Source organism: Acanthochromis polyacanthus, chromosome 1 (genome assembly GCF_021347895.1).
Source record: "Acanthochromis polyacanthus isolate Apoly-LR-REF ecotype Palm Island chromosome 1, KAUST_Apoly_ChrSc, whole genome shotgun sequence".
Taxonomy (NCBI): domain Eukaryota; kingdom Metazoa; phylum Chordata; class Actinopteri; family Pomacentridae; genus Acanthochromis; species Acanthochromis polyacanthus.
Window position 1 is genome coordinate 46,403,430 of NC_067113.1, and position 18,395 is coordinate 46,421,824.

General features: G+C 43.1%; 1 protein-coding gene across 1 annotated transcript; it reads right to left on the minus strand.

Annotated features, from left to right (window-relative positions):
- Nucleotides 1-305: 305 nt before the first annotated feature.
- Nucleotides 306-15,669, minus strand: LOC110968802 (leucine-rich repeat neuronal protein 3). Its single transcript, XM_022218783.2, has 2 exons — nucleotides 15,273-15,669; nucleotides 306-4,093 (listed from the first exon to the last, which is right to left on the minus strand). Exon 2 carries the CDS (start codon nucleotides 3,653-3,655, stop codon nucleotides 1,526-1,528), a length of 2,130 nt encoding a protein of 709 aa, XP_022074475.1. The 5' UTR covers nucleotides 3,656-4,093; nucleotides 15,273-15,669; the 3' UTR covers nucleotides 306-1,525.
- Nucleotides 15,670-18,395: the final 2,726 nt, after the last annotated feature.

Here is an 18,395-nt window from a genome sequence, read left to right on the forward strand (position 1 = left end):
CCAGCTGAAGGACGAACATGTTCTTAATGAGGCGGCTAATGAGTTCTGTTCTTTTGTTGCTGTTTTTTTTTTCCCACTTCTTCCCAGGGTTAGGACGACCATTCAACCATTCAGCTGGAGTCCCTTTACTTCACCCCTGTGGTCTGCCTCAAAGGACCTTTTTTTCTACACTGTGCCACTTATCAATATTTAGTTTTACATTCTTCCACTTAAAATGTCATATAAAAGTCATGGCACATTTCACAAGATCATGGCAAAATGTTATGTATGACAAACATGAGAAAAAAAAGAGAGAAAGTAGGCAATTGTTTGTAAAAGAAACAATGACATTTATTTTTTTCTCAGCGCTTTTCTTAATTAGTCTGTTGTGCCCATTGATCACATATAATACAGTTAATATAAAAATGGCTTTTTAACTTTACACCCAAAGCAACAACGAAATGTTTTTTTCTTAAAATATGTATGCTAAAAATACTGAGAAAGTATTTCCACTAAAAGTACTGGAGAATAGCTTGTGATTCTGCGATGATGACATGACCATGTTCTGCTGTGGCTGACGGAGTTCCTCTGTTTCTTTTCTGTTTACCTCATGTAGTTCTTGTTGTAGGCACTTACCAGGGCATAACAAACCACTTCTCGAGGAGATAACACATCGCTCACCTCAGTTTTAATCAACCGTGTTTGCTTTAGTCCAATGTGTCCGCATTATTTCCCAGTCACCGTTGCAATGAGAACTACAAAGCATAAACAGCCATTTGGCAAACCTCCTCTCTGGGTACCCATTTTGTTGCTGAATTTCATTAAGCTTAATGTGACGTTGTAATCAAAAGTAGTCTGCTCCTTGCCTTAATTTAAAATCCATTTAAACTGTTCACATACAGAGGATTTTTCATTACATCAACATAATAGAATATATAACAATATTTCCATGAAAAATCAAGAATCCATTTTTAAATAGAAAAAGGGGGGTATATTTCATCAAAAGGCTTACACCATAGTCACTGTTATTTGTCTACTCTACTAAATCTCCCTTCCCATAATAGACAGGTGTTATTACTGGATCTCTAACTCGTCTATGGATGTTTAACAAAGCACAGACGGTATTGCTTGGGACCACACAGACAGTTCCACAACTCTGAACACATTTAACAGTCAATTACAAGAGAGTTGACCATCATCATCATCATCATCATCATCATCACCATCTTCACTTTCTTTTCTCTGCCTGCATCTCTGTATGAATGGTACTGAAATATATCATTTTGCAGTAAATACCCCTTCTCCTGTTGATGTTAGCTTGGTTTGATGGAACGGTTACAAAGCCATCACTTCAACTAGGGTTGAAACTGGGATAGCATGTAGTCTATTTTAAACTGCTCCCAGTCCAATAATAGTGTTGCCAGTGTATGTGAGCTGGGGGCCAGGAATGCGTATGCCTTTGAAACAGTACAACATCGTCCGCCCCTGCCCGTGGCCTTGTCCATTCACTGTAGTTGGTGTGTGGTGCTCTACAAAGCTGCGCTTCTTAAAATGCATTGTCAGATACATTTATGACTGTGGCTCTCACTTCCACTCCGCTCGGCAGTCCCTTACCCGAAACCCACAGCTTTGTAAAGAAAGAAGAGTGCATACCGGTAGCTTCCACTGGCGTCAGAGAAGCTTTGGAGTCGCATTTCCTTATATCCCCATAAAGGTGGTGGTTCCTCAGAGACACATAAATAAGCAGGCAAGCCACTGAAATCACAGCCAAGAGCACACCAAAGACAGTGATTACTGCCGCATCCCATTTTTCTGTGTCCTTGGCTGCCAGCTCTAATCCCTTAGTTGTGACATTGACGCATTTGGTGTCGTGGTTGTAGTGGATGCTGCGGATATCCACACACACTTTATACTGAGTGGCAGGGCTGAGATGGGTGAGGTTGTAGACCTGGACGTCAGAGGGAACCCTGGTGGTGAACGCCGTGGTGGGATGATTAGCTTCTGATGAGGTGTACCATTTAATGTTGGGGGCCAAGGTGCCTGGGCCAGCCTTCCAGGAAACCAGAATGGAGTGCGTCTCCACGGTTTTGACGACAACATTCAGAGACCCGTTTGCAGGTTGGGGAAAATATCCATTCACTTCTACGGAAACAGATTTAAGGTCAGCTCCGACCAGATTATGAGCAACACAGGTGTAAAGACCAGCCTCGTTTTCTGTTATATCATAGATGTCAAACGTTCCCTCCGGGTGCATGTAGAACTTGTCGGACACGGTGTTTGGCAGGACCCTGGTGCCAGATGGCGTGATCCAGTAAATGTCCGGTTCTGGTTCAGCGAAGGCCCGACAATGGAGTGACAAGGAGCTCCCGTTCTGTGCTTTAATATGCCCCGGCATGCTTTCGGGAGATATCAGCGGCAGACAGATCTCCATCATCTCCCTGAAGTGCACCTGTCGGACATGCTGGCCCTCGTACTCCGGAGGCTCTACGCAGTACAGCGAATCAGGCTCCATGAAGCGAATGTTGGTCTTGTTCATGTTCATCCAGCGAACCACACAGTCACAGCGGATGGGGTTGCTGTGCATGCTAACCTCTCTGAGATTTGGGAGAGATTCGACAGTAATCCTGTGGAGGGCACTGAGAGCGTTGCCATTTAGCATGAGGGTTTCCAGCCTTGGCAGTTTGTAGAAAGCATTAGGATGGATATAAGAGAGTTTAGGGTTGTTGGTGGCTTCTATTTTGGTGAGCTCAGGGAGGTTATTAAGGGCAAAGCTGTCAATGGAAACTAGCTCTGGCATGCTATTAATCCCCAGTTCTTTAAGATGGAGCATATCCACAAAGTCCCCTCTCTGTATCCTCGCAATTGGGTTTTTATTTAGATCCAAAAACTTGAGATTTTTGACATTTCTCAGGGCAGAGTGAGGCACCTCAGGGAAGATATTATCATAGAAAGAGATACTCTCCAAGTTATCGAGACCGGCCAGTGCATCATCAGGAAGCTGAGACAAGTTCATTCTGGTGAGAACGAGACTGCGAAGGTTACTGAGAGGTTTGAAGTTCATATCATCAATAGACAGAACTGGATTCTCACCAATCATTAGGATCTCCAGGTTCGGCATGGGTTCGAACCACTCTCTCTTGATAACCTTCAGCTTGTTTGAATTGAGGTGGAGCCGCTCAAGGCTGCTGAGACCCTGGAAAGCCACCGGGGAAATTGATGAGATGAGATTGTGATTCATGTAGAGCTCCTGAAGGTTAGCCACCTCTGACAAACACTGTTCAGGTAACTCTCGTATCCAGTTCTCCTCCAAATGCAGGGACAGCAGCTGAGGAAGGTTCCCCAGATGGATGTCGCTGATGGAGGATAAGTTGTTTTGCGATAAATCAATCTCTGTGATATTGGCCAGGTAATCCAAGGGTTTGTCAATTTTGGCGACGTTGTTTGTTTGCAGTAATAGTACTTGCGTGCCCACCGGTAATTTCTCAGGGAGACTAAAGAGTCCCACGTCATTACAGTCAACTGTCTGCGCCTCCATGTAAACCGAACTGGGAGAAAACCAGGGTCTAATCTCGCATGCACAGAGCTTTGGACAGTCAGGCCTCACCTCGGTGGCCACGACGAAAGAGGCCATGGCCAAGCCAACAAAGAGACGATCCACAAATGATACGTCCTTCATATTGGACCGATTCCCTCCAGTTAGAAATTGGTCCTTGTAGATTAAGTGGTCAGAGCTGTTAACTTCACAAATAATGAATCATTTGCTGCAGCTGCTGAGGCGACTGACTCACCGCCCCTGCCACCACCACTGCTGCAGCCCCTGCCACCACCACCAACACCACAGGGTTCCCTTGGGTGTTTTTGTCTTGCTGCGTGGACGCCCTTGAATGTAACGGTCGATCACTCAACGCTGCGTGCTGGTGTCAGGGTTCGAGGCCAAGGTTGCAGTCAAAAAAGGTGGAAGGAGGGAGAAAAAAGAAAAAAGTATGGACTGATTTTACACCTCGAAGGATTTATTAAAGGTATCCATGGAAAAATCTGCTTTTTCTTTAATGCAGGTTATCCTCATTGATTGTCTTTACCAGCTTCCAGAGTCCACAGCCCAGTCCATTCCTACCTGTGTAAAAACAAACAAGACAGAGAGAAGCAGTGTGAGTATTACACAGCAGTGGAGGTGGTCAGGGAATGTCATAAGAGAAGGATTTGGGCATATTGACATTTGTTATAGGCACACTGATGCATGTTAACATTTATACACGCTCCCTTCAAGACATAGAACAATGGATTTATATCTACTTGACCTTCTAGACTTCATTCTGGGGACAAAACACATGTGCCCTTACATTATGGCATTCAGTCGTGATGCTAGGAGTGTGAGTCTATTATTGGTTAAAAAGGGAGGCTTTATTAAAATTCTTAAATGGCAGACTTCCTAGGGCTTAGGCATTAGCCTTTAGGGCAAGCTGCTTAAAGACACTGGAATATGTCACTATAGCAACAAGTAAACGGGCAGGCGGCGATGCACAACACAGAGAGACCATTTGGCCATACATGCAAACTAAGCGTTTGACCCAGATGCAGTTTGCACCTGCTGAGAAAAATAAAATGCATTAACGTGGGGATGCATTTAATCTTTTTTTTTTGCAATCAGCAAATCTGTATGCTAATAGAATTTAGCATTTTTGTTGAAATGCAGGTTGTGCAGTTTATCAGACTTCACTAACAAGGAAAACACACATAGAGATGCCTGAAGGGAAGAAAACACATCATTATTCTATAGTTTTGGACACACATGTTTGCATATAACAATAGCATTTTTAACGGCATTTAAAGAATTGTTCAAGATGACACATTCTCTATGTCTGAAATGACTCTCGGCCTTTAACTCTGTAAATCATCGTTTTACATCATCACTCACAAGTGCAATTTCCACTATTATTACAGTGGAAATTAATAGGAATGTAAGCAAAAAAGTCCATGCCCCTGACTTTTTCGAGGGCACTATATCCAGCATAAATTTCCTATTCAGACCCTCAAAAAATAGGAATGGGTGAAATATAGTGCAGCATTTAATAAATATGGAATGATTTCAGTTTGAACTGAGTGAAAGCTCAAGGCTAGAACACAGTTAACATATTTTATTAGGTTAACACATTTGGTTTGGGTGTATACACAGCAAATATTTTTGGAATATTAAAAATGTTTATATTTGCTTCACTGACAATCAGCGAAAAGCCAGAAAGTCTCTGCAATAGCACACAGTGTGACACTGTGGGAATTTTATGCACGGTTTTATAGCTCATAGTTATTAGCCCAGTTATGAGACAGAGTACATCTAAGCGTAAAAGCTCAAACAAACATTACAAGACAAACAAATCCACCACTGACCATATTTTTTGTTCTTTTGGTCCTTCCAGTAACAAATATTTATTAAAGTGTCCTTTAATCGTATCAAGTAAACATGAAATGATATTGCCTTTTAGGAGGAAATCATTTAGAAATAGTAGTATATAAATACAAAGCATCCTCTAGCATGTGTGTCAGGCATCTGCTTTTATTTTTATATATAGTCTCTCTTGTAGCATCGCATTATTAGTTTCCACGACTAATGGCAGTTGAAGTGTACCATGTAATCCGTTGTATGTGACTGCCTCTTACTGAACAAGACAGGTTTGATGGTGCTTCTGATATTTTTGGGCCAAGAGATCGGGAACCACATCAAGGGAAAAGTCAGAAGAGACAGGGGATGAAATGGAAAGAATCAAGAGAAGAAGTGTGACGGCGGCTGGGAAAGTGAGAACAAGAAAGGAGAGAAATGATTTCATTTCATCACCCTCGCTGTTTCCACCTCAGTGGCCACAGGGGAGATGTGGAGGAAGAAAAAAAAGAAATAAATAAATGAATAAGAACTTCTGAAGGCTGCAGAAAATGCTGCAGTTTGCCCCGCTGGCAAAGCCAAGCCAAGGGTCCATTCCTCAAACCTTTTGGCTGGAGGTTTGGAGGAGAGAGCGGGTGAAAGAGAGGGAGGCGCTGGGGTGGACGGTGGTGGGGTGTTGGGGATATTATTTTTCAAAAGCACCTGGCACTTTAATAAGCTGCTTCACCCCTAGCGTTCTGATAAACAGGGTTTAGCTTCTCTCCCTCAGCACTGGCTCTTCATTGTGGGTTATGCAGTTGATCCGCACCCTGGAAGCACAGGACACACTCTGTAATTCAGCCCACAGCATTCAGGTCTCACCTCTGCTCGCTCTGGCTTTTCTCCTTAGTAATCACAATTACCAGCAGTGTAATGTGGTCAGGTTAACTGTTATTGCTTCGCTTTATTGTGCATTCACCGCAGGTGGCTCGAACAGAGTGTGCTGTTCTTTTGTTTTACCAGTGCTGTTAATTGTGTCAGTGGGGACATTTTTGGACTCATTGATTTTCAATATTTTCTCTCAGAGACTTTGCAGCCCTCAGAAATGAACGTCTCTAAACAGCCAGCAGGATAGGAAGAATCACTGTTGTTTTTCACCACACATTACATCAAATATTCCTCCACCAGATTTTGGCGAGGCTCAAGGATAGATGTGAGGATGACATCATGGACGCCGAGGAGGTTTTACAAATGGAGACAGATTGGGAAAAGAGATTCCATTCGGTTTGGCTAATGTTAATGCTTGCTTGTCCACATTGGTGAAAATCAAGGATGGGATTAGGGAGGCTTTACAGGACAATTTGCCGATGTAGCGGCCAGCAAGCGCAACATATTTCCATGCTAATTAATGGGGATAAAATTCTATTAATGATAATCCAACATGTGGTTTAGACAAATATAGATTTTAAGATATGTTTGTGGCAAATTGTGTGTAAATTACAGTTACTGCTGATGCTTTTAAATTCAGTCTTGGGGACCCTGCTAAGTATTTAATTATCAATTAATCTACACATTAAAAAAAACATGGTACTGCTAGAGTTAAATCTATAGAAATGAGGTTGAATTTCAAGCTTCCTGGAGGTTAGCTGAGGTCCCATTGAAGGGCTGTTGAAGGAAAACATTGGGAAAAGTAGCTGATTGAATCTGAAGTGACATCCAGTGTGGCGATGTGTCTGATGTGGCAAATATACTGGGTCTTCAGGCACACTTACCGCCTTGGTGACTCAGTTACATAATAAAACAGTCTGGGATGAAGACAACTGAGGCAAGACAGCTCTGTAGTAAGACAGTGTTAATACGATGCATGGTTCTGGACGGGGGGAACATAAACGACAAGAGGAACAGAGCTCGAGATGTGTTAACAAAAGAGGGAAATTGAAAAGCTTTCATCGGGCTTGTTTGGCTGTTTGTTAAAGGCCTAGCTACAGCATCTCAGCACGTTCAAGGTTAAAACTCTGAGGTGTACTTCCCCACCAAACTTTATCATTAGAAGTGAACTATCCTAATAATCTACAGGCGGTTGAACACGTAAATTGATATTGTACGACTGCATTATGTGGCGCCGGGTGAAAAGGCAGTCTGTATTCCGGAGGCCCTGCACCGTGACTGCTACGACTGTGGAGTCCACGCAGACTTGTACTAACCTATTAGTAAAAGGTCCAGTCAAGTTACCCAGCCGCATCCCCACTACCCACACACACATCCACCCGCTGCTACTATGTACAGCTAATTCCTCCACAATCCACTGCTCAGTTACTGGTAATTGAGGCGAAGCCAGAGGGGAGGGAAGAGATCTGGAGGATAAAATGACTCGCCAGAGGAGGAACTTGACATAGTATCAGTAGTCAAGCATTAACCTCCAGTGACCTTTACAGTGCTGTCATTGCAGGGAATGTTAATCTTAGCATGGTCTAGGCATGTAGCAGGAAAAATAAGACAAAGATTGGAGGAAAAAAAGGTTTTCCAAGCACAAAAGAAGAAAAGGTTGTGGTGCTTTTGGCATCAAGTGGCTAGGTAACCACACAACAAAGAGAAATGTGGTTAATAAGCTGTGGAGTAAATTGAATTCAAAGATGGATGTCTGTAATCTATGCGTGTAAAAGCTTCAGGAAATCCAGAGATATATAATCAACACCTGGCAATACAAAGCGGAGAGCTCGAAATGGGATCTCCTTTAACCTAATGTCCACCTGCACTGACACATTAAGCCTAAGCCTTGACATTTGTCGAGAGAGGCTTTTATAGGTCAGGCTAAGGTGTTCACTCATGGAGCTAACACAAGTTCCCAGGTGTCAGAGGAAGGAAAGGAGAGGAGGGGGACGATCATTCAAGCCATGGTCTCCAAAGCAGCTCTATTACAGTAGGAGGGTGACAGTCTCGCCTGTGGGCTTTTCACTTGCACCAGAGTTAATCCAGGCTGTGAAAATTATGGCAAACAAGCTCCTTGTATCTGACTTGTTTCAGCACTGTGTGAAATACACTTAGTTGTGTTCACCACCACTGGATTGGATTCACACCATTGGATGCCTCCATCTTCCAAAAATATAAAGCCTGTGAACACAACACTAACACAAACTTGTCTTAAAGTTAAATGAAAAAGCTGATAGCAAACAGTTGCCTATTAAAACGTCCAGCAGATACAGAGAAACATTATCATTCATTCTGAGTTGTGTTTCAATCCGCCTGAGGAATCCAAGTCCAATATCCACTCTCCGTTTAGCGCTTCTGCTTCTGCTCCAGAGAAAAATATCTGGCTCTTTAGAAAGCTAAATACGCTCAATATATTCACCGTGTAGATGCAAACTTTATTTGTCTGCTGTTTTATGCTCGGTGCAGCAGTCGAGGACAGCTGCAGAGTCAGGTGTTTATTATCTGTGGGTTTGTCACTACACAATGCTCTGTTTAAATTACTCACAGCCATTTGATCCAGCGCCGTTGTGAAAAATTAGAAGATATTTTCTGCGCAACATTGGAAGCAAAGTTTAACTGATTTTCAATTTTTTTCCCCCAGAAAACTGACAAAAACAAATGACTGAAGTTCGGCATTTGTGTTTGCTTCTTGTATTAATTCTAAAAGCGCTACAGTCTCAGCGCTCCACTCAGATTTGTTTGCCACCATTTGTAGTTTCACAAATAGAACAGAAGCGTCGGTGGATGTTTGAGTCACATGCATCATGTACTTCATGGTTTATAGTGACAGAAATAGACCATTTTTAGCAATACCTTCTACATAATGCCAACATTAAACTTTTTTTTCAATATTTATAGTTGTTTTTCACCCTCAGGTTTGCTTTTGTATGAATTAGACAAGCACACAAAATCAGGTAGATGGAAATGTACTTGTCAAATTGATTTCCATGCCTGTTTTTAAGCAGGCGTTTTGAAAAAAAAATACTTTTTTAATGGAAGTGTCATTGCATCACCATTAGGAAAATTGGGAGCCACTATATTTATTGGCATATTCCAACAGAGAAGCTGTTCAGAAATGACAGTGTCATTGCATCACCATTCTAAACTGGTATGCCTTTAGTCCTTGTTAGTCACAGATTTCACTCTTAATTAGAATGACATTTGACATGACTGGAAACCCAGGAATCTGTCCTCATTAAAATGCTGCACATTTTGGCTGGCGTATTGTTTCCTGGTGCTAATTTTTTATTTTTTTTTTGGTCTGTAATACGAATTTGGTTGTGCAAAATAAATGTTACTTTACACATTTTACACCTCTCTGAGATCATTTGCTTGCTGGAAACGCACCAGACTAATTGGGACGAGGCTACATTTAAGAGGTTCACCCGCTGTCAAGGTGAAAAGCTTTTCCATTCACATCTTGGCAACACCTCGCTTACTATCCCACCGGGCCACCTCCATTATACTAACACTGTGGCTGTTCCGGACAGTAATGGCACAAATACAGTTTGATTAGAGACCAGTGAGATATGACCACTTTAAATTAATGAGTGTGCACAGTAGGGGCAGAAAGTGTTGGTCCTGGTGGCTCTGCAGTGCTAATTCAGGAAAGCCTGACTCAAGTCATCTGGGCAGCCAAACAGCCGGGCAGAACTGTTTGTTTTATGCTGTTTATTGAAATGAGTTATAAATCCTCCCCTCCCACCTTCGCTTCACAGGGCTTGGATGGGGTTTAGCGAAGCGGCCGTGCAGAGGTGATTGCTTTGTCGCGGGTTGGTTGCTTTGCGTGGAGCCAAGTTGACCCGCAGTTCAGGTAAAAACCAAATCATCTGTTATTGTTTTGTGGGGAATGGCGGTCGTAGAGGGGAAGATTTCTAAGATTCAGATGTGGGGTTTTGAGGGAAGCATATTGAGCCCGTGGGGAGATGATTATGAGGCTTGCACGGTTTAAGTGGTAACAAGGCAGTATTGCATCTGCTGAGAGGTAGACATTACACTCACTGTGGTAAAACTGGGTGGAAGACATAAAGGTCAGGCGTAAGTGGAAAGTAGGGCGCAGTCGAATTGCCTCCTCTTTCAGGAGAATAGCCTCTGTATTGTAGAAAGGGTTCACTGGGAATTTTGATCCACTGGTAATAAGCCTTGCAAGGCTTTCTTTAAGTCACCACCTTCTCACTTACTCTTTTTTTCTCCCTCCCTGTTCGCTCTCATTTGCTTTTTTCTCACAGTAACGCATCCCCCACATCACTTTTCGAATAAACCTTGTCCTTTTCATCCTGCTTTCTCACTTTTGTCTCCGCTCTTCAAACCCTTATGGTGAATATTTCTCCTTATGTTCCCTATTAGCATTATTATCCGCCCCAGCAATGGACTACAGAGAGTCTCAGGATTTTATTTTGTTTCCCAGCATGTCCAGGTTTCTGTCTCGATTTCTTGGACTGTCCTGTTGCTTGTTTGCTGTCGGCCTAATTGCCTTCCCAGGACCTGCTGGAGCTGGCATCTCATCTGGATACATGTCTGACTGTCTGTCTAGAAGCTCCTGCTTCCTAATTACCAATGCCCATGCCTGCACCAGTTGCTTCTGACTCATAGCTCAGTGACTGGTAACCCCTAATGTCTACCATTTTCTCCATTTTTATTATTAGCCATAGCCACTTTAGCCCTTCTAGAGAGTCACGGGGGGGCTGAAGCCTGTAACAGCTGACTTGAGTGGGGTAAACTCATTCACACCTCTTAGCAGTTTAGAATCAGCAGTTAGCCTACTACTCCCGTCTTTGAGCTGCTGCAGGAGGCTGGAGCATATTATTACTGCACATATCTGACTAGTATTACTTTGATTTCTTCAAACTTCAAGTCACTTTGTATTAATCAGAATAAAAATGCTGTGGATATGTGTTTTTGGTACATCTTGTCAGAGTTAAGTGCTCATTTTAAGGTATAAAAAAGCAAGTGGAATGCTTCAAGACACAGCAATTCTATAAGCACATAGCACAGTCAATCAAGCCATGTCTGATATATATTCTAGGTAAGCCCTATACTGGTTGTAGGCCTCTGCAAGTCTTTACTGTCCCTCCCTCTGCCCTTCACCTCATTGATTTACTATTATACTTTCTCCAAGGTAAGGGAGAGTCCATTAAAGGGAACCTCTATGTGTGTATGCATAATGAAGCTTCCTGTATGTATGCATGTGTGTCTGAGCCGGTGTGCACCCATGTGGGACCAGATGGGAACCTTTCCCCTTACATCTGCACTTGTATGACCATGAATCAGCGGCAAGTCGACTGCTAATGTAAAATCAATGTTCCAAATTAACCACAGGACCCCCATCTCTGGGTTTTCAGCTCTTTTCTGGACAAGACATGCCCTTGGGCTGAGTGAGGGAGAACACACATGCTGCACTATTGAACGCTATAGCATAGCCACCTGCCTCACACACATACACACACACACACACACACACACACAGAGTAGACACACAGCAGACGGGAACACATGCAAACACACGAAAAGATCCATGCATTCTGCAGACATGAGCGTGCCCACGTAATTTAGCCAACAGTGTCTTCGCAGAGAGCATAAAAACTCAAACAGGCGCCAGCTCATTCGCATAATGCATGCATAACGCACCGCACAGTGAAAGAGCACAGCTAGGTCCCCTTGTCTAATTCGCATAGTGCTGCATCTATTAAAATTAAGCCAAGGTATCCAGCTTAAGGCTGCCGCTGATAAGGTCAAAGGCGTAGCGAACATTCCAACACTCATTTCTCCCCAACATAATCGCACTCACTCTTGACAAAAATCTGCATAATGTTCCATGTATAGCTGCTAGCTAGAATGAAAGAGGGAGGTGGGAGGATGGTGGTGAGGCGGGGGACAGGCAGGGGGAATGGAGCCAGCGGCATATCCCTCAAAGTCAGAGCCAAATTGAATCTGCAGGTGCAAATGTGGCATGTGTGCTGCCTCTAAGATGCGCAGCTATCTATATTTATATGAATAATATATGGCTGGTCAAGGGGCCAAGAAGCCTGCAGGGAATAAGTTCCTACGGCACACGGAATCAATCATTATATGCCACTGAAATGCATTTATCGCTGGCTTGGACCTCTTTATTATGATTTCATGGGGCTTGATATGGGCTTTCTCTTTCTGTTTTCATTCACAGCTCCTCTTCCTCAGCTAAAACAGATGAAAGATAACGGTGCTTTCAAATGGCACTGTGACTCCGTGTCTATTCAGAGGCTCAGCAGCACACCGGCTATCTGATTTGCAGACAGCAGTAATTACTTGCTGTAGTATATGTTGCATTTATGCGCTTATCTCTGCATGCGTGCATATAAATGCATCCATCTATGTGCATATTGCCATTCATCAGTCACTGCAGCTTCATCAATACATGAAAAGCAGGTTTGGTCTCATGATACAGCATCAGCAACCTTTTCATTAGTGCTCCCAGAGCCTATATGTATCAATGTGATTGCAGAACAGATGGACGGCACAGCAGTGGCCCTTTAGATGTCCTTCTTCTTCTCTGCTCATGTTTGAAACTGCAATATGGGCATATGTCTCTGTCCTGTCCAGCTCTGATATGAAACTACAGAAGAGCAGACTAATTAGCTGCTAATAGCTTTGATTTTATTTCCAGCACCAGCATCCCTCTTTGTTTTCCCAGCACCTGACATTTAGCTGTTCAGTTTTTCGCGTACCTTTGTGTCATCGCTCGAAACTGGAAAACGTGTGCAAGCTAAACACCTAAAATACAAACACACGAGTAAATGTCACATCCCAATCTGACCTTTGATATCAACTGAGAACACCAAAATGCCATGGATGTTGCCATCAAGCCATCTTTTGATCCTCAGCCCGTCTTTGTTTCTGTCTCTTTCCACGTAATTTGGGTCCGACACAGTCCGTCTACTGGATCCACAACAAAACACGCACATCATTCTCTTCCTGTCTCTCCCTGTGTGTTGTCTTTTCTGCCCTCTGTCTCTGCTTATTCCATTTTAATGGTTGCCTGTGTTTGTTTGGGAACAGGATGCTATCAGAGAACCAATGCTTGGCTGCACAGACTGATCCCCTGCAGCCGTCTTTGTGAATATGTTTACATGCATTTCACTCAGGAGTCCCGATAGATCCTTGGGCGTCTCGTTACCACCATCATAGAAGAAAAATAAATAAATCTCGAGATTAATTCCGATTTGGTGGCACTACAGCACAGCACAGGCTTCCTCAGCTCCACTTTGAACCAGTAGTAGTGTTTGGCACCCACACATCCTCTCACCTCACAGGAACCTGCTGCCCTCTGCCTATAGAGAAATTAATATGGAACACCCACACCGTGCTGCCTATCATGCTCTCAGAGCCTCCACAAGGCCACTGCAGGCACAATACCTTTCCCACCCCGCCTCTGTTTCTTACCGTTTCACACGCAGATCAATAGGCAATTCGCAAAGCCACTCACTTTAAGCGTATGACTTGTTGTGGACATGTAATATCGATTTGTTTTGAACAAATGTGCCCAAATTAATGAAGCAACCCATTACTGCTTTGCTTTACAGTTGTTGTTTTTTTCCTTATCACCACTGTAGACTGTGTGATCCTGAGCTTCACAAAGTGTCCAGGACATGAAATCATAAATACTTGCTCTCAAGGATGTGCAGGGATATTATGAGCTGCAAATGGCTTTGGCCTGGACCAGCAGGTAGTCGAATCATTCTAAGTGGGAACAATACAGAGTGTGTGTGGGCTGAGATTTTTCTCCCCCAGCGTGGCGTGGTGTCTGATGTGAGGGCACGATGGCTCTCATGTGGCATTTGACTGTGCTTCATATGGAGCAGCTGCTTCGGGTGAGTCACTCCTGCACTGTGGAGGCCAAAAATCTATTGTATCCATCACCAGGAAACAAGCAAAAGCGGACACCCGCATGCATCCATGCACAGCACAGAAGATTACAGCAATCAGGTTCGATAGCCCCCTCGGTGAAGGGGGGAAAAATCTGGAGTTATCAGCTATTATCTGTTTATCGGTTTGAAATATTCATGAGTAATGCATCTGCTGTATGGGATGCATTTTGGACAGAGAGGAGAGGAGAGAGGAGGGTGGGAGGGATGAAATTTGAGGGGGTGAGAGAGGGAGGAAGAAGGGGGGAGAGAGACGCCCCAATGCAGTTAAGGGATTGGTGAATGCCATCCCTTTCTCTCTTTTTTCTTTTTGTCTTTCTCCAGCTGGATCTGTGGATATGTGGGTGTGCAAGCAGGTGAAGTGATGATGCGCTCAGAAAAAAAGGCTTCTGCGTTAATTACGCAGAAGCTCCTGGATGCAAATGTGTTCGATATGGCGGTTCGGTGCAAAAGGTTCCTTTTTAGTGGTGGGTTGGAGGGGAAAAAACACGCACAAAAGCCACAGGGATGCGTAGCATACTTTCGTGTGTCGGTATCGACTTCTGTGTTTGCAACAGGAAGGTTTAACAGGGGAGAGGAGGGAGGAGGTGGTGTGGGGTGGCCACCATTCTGTGGATTTCTTCGAGACGTGTCTGATGTGCGCTCACTAAGCAGGACACCGAAACTGCCAGTCCATCATCCATCCACACATTTCTTTTCTTTTTTTAAACCGCTCGTGTTTGTTTTTTTCACTAATGTGCTCAAACACAGATCTGCTCCGGTTAAAGCGCATCATGGATAGTTGCGCAAATAAAAAGCATGTCTCCACGTCAAGCGAGGGTTCGAGGCCAGTCATCAGTCTAATTATCTTGCAATATTTGTCCCTAATGTCTGCGATCGCGCATGACTGATCGCCGTTTAGGAAGCGATCCGATCCGTTATTCCAACAACAAGACCATTTTGTGCGGCGAAACATCCCCGATTCGCCGGATTTCGGCGTTTTTCTGTAACTTGGAAAAACCGCAGACGCAATCACACGACATGGATCAAATGGCAGACACACAATAGACAAGTAAACAGAGTAAACTTACCCGATGTAATCATCATCGAAGCTGTATGTGACGTCTATTCCCATCAAGTGCGCCGCTCCGGTGCCGAGTAAGAGCCCCAGCGCACAACATAAAGCCAGTCAACAATGTGTGGTCTTCTTATTTTCACGCAGTTGACGCGAAATCAGTTCTGGTTTATCTTCCAATGGGGAAAATGCACACGAGCTTCTGCATGAGGGGAGATCAAAACCGCCAAGTCCCAAAAAACCCGCAGCTTTGTTGGCTAAAGTACGAAGAAAGATTCACGCGTTCCGGTTGCCCTTCCCTTTCCAGTCTCTACAGCGGCTGTTTAGGGCGCATCTCTCCCCTCGATCAAGTGTCAGGCGGACCACATAGATGCGCCGCCGTCTCCTCAGCAGTCATTAATATTAGAACAAACCCTGACTCTCCAGAGGACAGCCAATAGCGTCAGAGAAGCAGGCGAGCTGCTCGCAGCATCCCTGCTCTGGTTGGCTGAGAGCAACCGTCAGTCATATCCCAGAAGCCTGTTCTCATCTATGTCTTGTTCTGTTGGAGGTGAAGCACGCTGCAAAAAATATCCATATTAACAAGTAACTCAGGCCAGCCAGGAGTCCTAAAATGGTGTTTCAAATCACACAGCTACATATAAATGAATAAAGATGTTTTCATGTTTTAAAAATCAATGTTCTTTACTAGCATCCAAAAGATATCAGTTTGTCTTCACTGTAAAGATGTTTGACTTTTCCCCTGCCAAATGCCTCCTGAACAACTTGGCTGATTTTCTATCCTGACACTGTTTGACTTATTGAACACTACATGGCTTCAGCAAAAACATCAAGCATCGATATATTTTATCAGGAATTGGGCAAACCAATTTTTCCTCTGCAACTTATTTGCGAAATTACAGCTACTGTCTTGTTCTAGCTGTAGTGTAGCAATAAATGATGAAACAGAAGTCAATCAATCGGACTTTGCCTACAAATAGAATCTAACACAAATTGCTAAATACAACTAAAAGCAGAAACATCATTGCCACCCCCTTCTCAATCCGCCCACAAGCGATTATAAATGAAGGACTCGATAAAAAGCACGGAGCGAGGAACTGAGGAGACGCTATCATAAATAAATCTCTGAAATTTCATAAATTTGCAATGAGGAAACACCAGAGGCTTATTAAAGTCCTCTGTAATGTTTCAATCTGTAAACACGCAATTCAATCAGACAGAATCCATCGATGTAAACACAGAACTGACTGCAGTGTCAGACGTCTCTCTGAACTGTAGTGCAGCTGAAGCATCAGGAAAGGGAAATACTTAAGGACAAGTACCTCAGTAGCTGTCATTTGTGCATCATTTGTAGATATGCATTATTTCCTGAATTAGAAAAACGTAGCTTTCATAGGAAGATTTTAACTCCTAGTAGATATTTTTGGTTCTTTATTTATAAGATTTGAACTTTTATGTCATGAGTGATTCAGGATAAATGAGCATCACCGTATTGCACACTGTCTAAACATGCCACCTATAGGAAGTGAGCTAATTCTGAGAACATATGTTGTCAATTATCACCACAGCAAATGCGGTCATATTGAACTAAGATCTCCTGCAGTGATATTAAGACACATTAAAACTCATGGACTCTTTGTTCCTCATTGAAAAATATCAAATCTAGGACTATGCAAATGTTTTTTTGTGCTTTAAAGTGTAACAACTAGGTGTAAGATGTCTTCTTCTTCTCCTAAAATGAATTGCTGTATGAATATTTAAGTCTCCATGTGTTAGTCTGACCCACCAGATAGATGTAGACTGTTGGTTTAAGCTTACCATTGGCCATGTATTTCAGGCAGATTTCTCCTCCCCTTCCACTATCTTCATCTTTAAAAATCCCCTTTATTGCATCAAACAACAACAGCAACTTCTGAAAAAGCAATCTAACACACTGAAAATGTTGTGCTTTAAAGCTGTTCTGCCAGCGATTTCAGGCGAATTAGTCACTTTAATCAAAGCGCCTGCATCCCTGCATGCAAATTTACCACCAAAACAATTCACCTGTCACTATTTTGAGGGGACACCATTTCTTATACTCAATCAACATCATTATTATTTGTTTAAAGAAATGCAATCAAGCTGGAGTTTTCTTTGCCCCAAAAGCAAAATAATAATGAAGTGCAGTCAGACCATTCTACACAGCTAAAGAATGGTCTGACTACACAGGTGGACTACATTTGTTCAAGTTGCTTTAATCGACTATGACTGGCTTTTAAACAAGTCGCTATGTTTACATCTCAAACTTAGATTTTACATTTGGCACACAGAAATTTCCCTTTTTATTTAGGGCAATTGGAAATTCTATTTAGATCTGCCACCACTTGTTGGCGCATTTACTAATGGCATCAGCACAAGTGCACTGCTGCTCTGTCTCTCCCTGCAGTGGTTGGAGTCGAATTCATTGCGAACTGTGGAAGCCCTGGCAAGCAGCTGCCACTTTCTGTGTGCAAGTACATTTGAGATGGACATTTTTTGCAGTGCAGCGGAATGAGGAAGAAAGTGCAGGCAGGGAAGAAAATGGATATCTGTACCTATTAGCTCTAGAGCTCCCGACTCAGGTCCCAGGTGGATTTCTAACACAATGTTCTACAAACTGATGTTCCTGGAGGTCGGGAGGGTTATCCGCGGCCTCGAAGAAAGAGACATACTTCATCTGTCAGCCCAAAGGGTTCTGATCCAGAGACTGGTCTGATTTCACTGGGTCTATGGCTTAATGTATACAAACTTATCGCACATCATGATGTTCTTTTTACCCATGTGGCGTCACTTACATTCCTGTGCAACTTCAGGAACGTTTGGGAGTTTCGATGGATCAATATCCCTCTTAGTTCCCTTTGGATTATCCAGAAGAAATTATTCAAATTTCATGTAAATTACCCAAAATCATTCATTTAGGATGTATCCTCGTAAATGGATGACCTTTATGAATAAATATCATGCCATGAGACTACAGTATTTAGACAGTGGTCTCTAATTGAATGCAGATGATTCTTCCATGCCCCAGGTGCTGCTCACTCAAACTTAAGAAATTATGCAACTCTTTCTGAAATACTTTCCATATATTCTCCTTCCAATGCTTATTCTGCATTTTTCATGA

Bases quoted from the DNA above. Each gene is read 5' to 3' on its own strand.
- LOC110968802 (XM_022218783.2), bottom strand. From the start codon at position 3,655: ATGAAGGACGTATCATTTGTGGATCGTCTCTTTGTTGGCTTGGCCATG.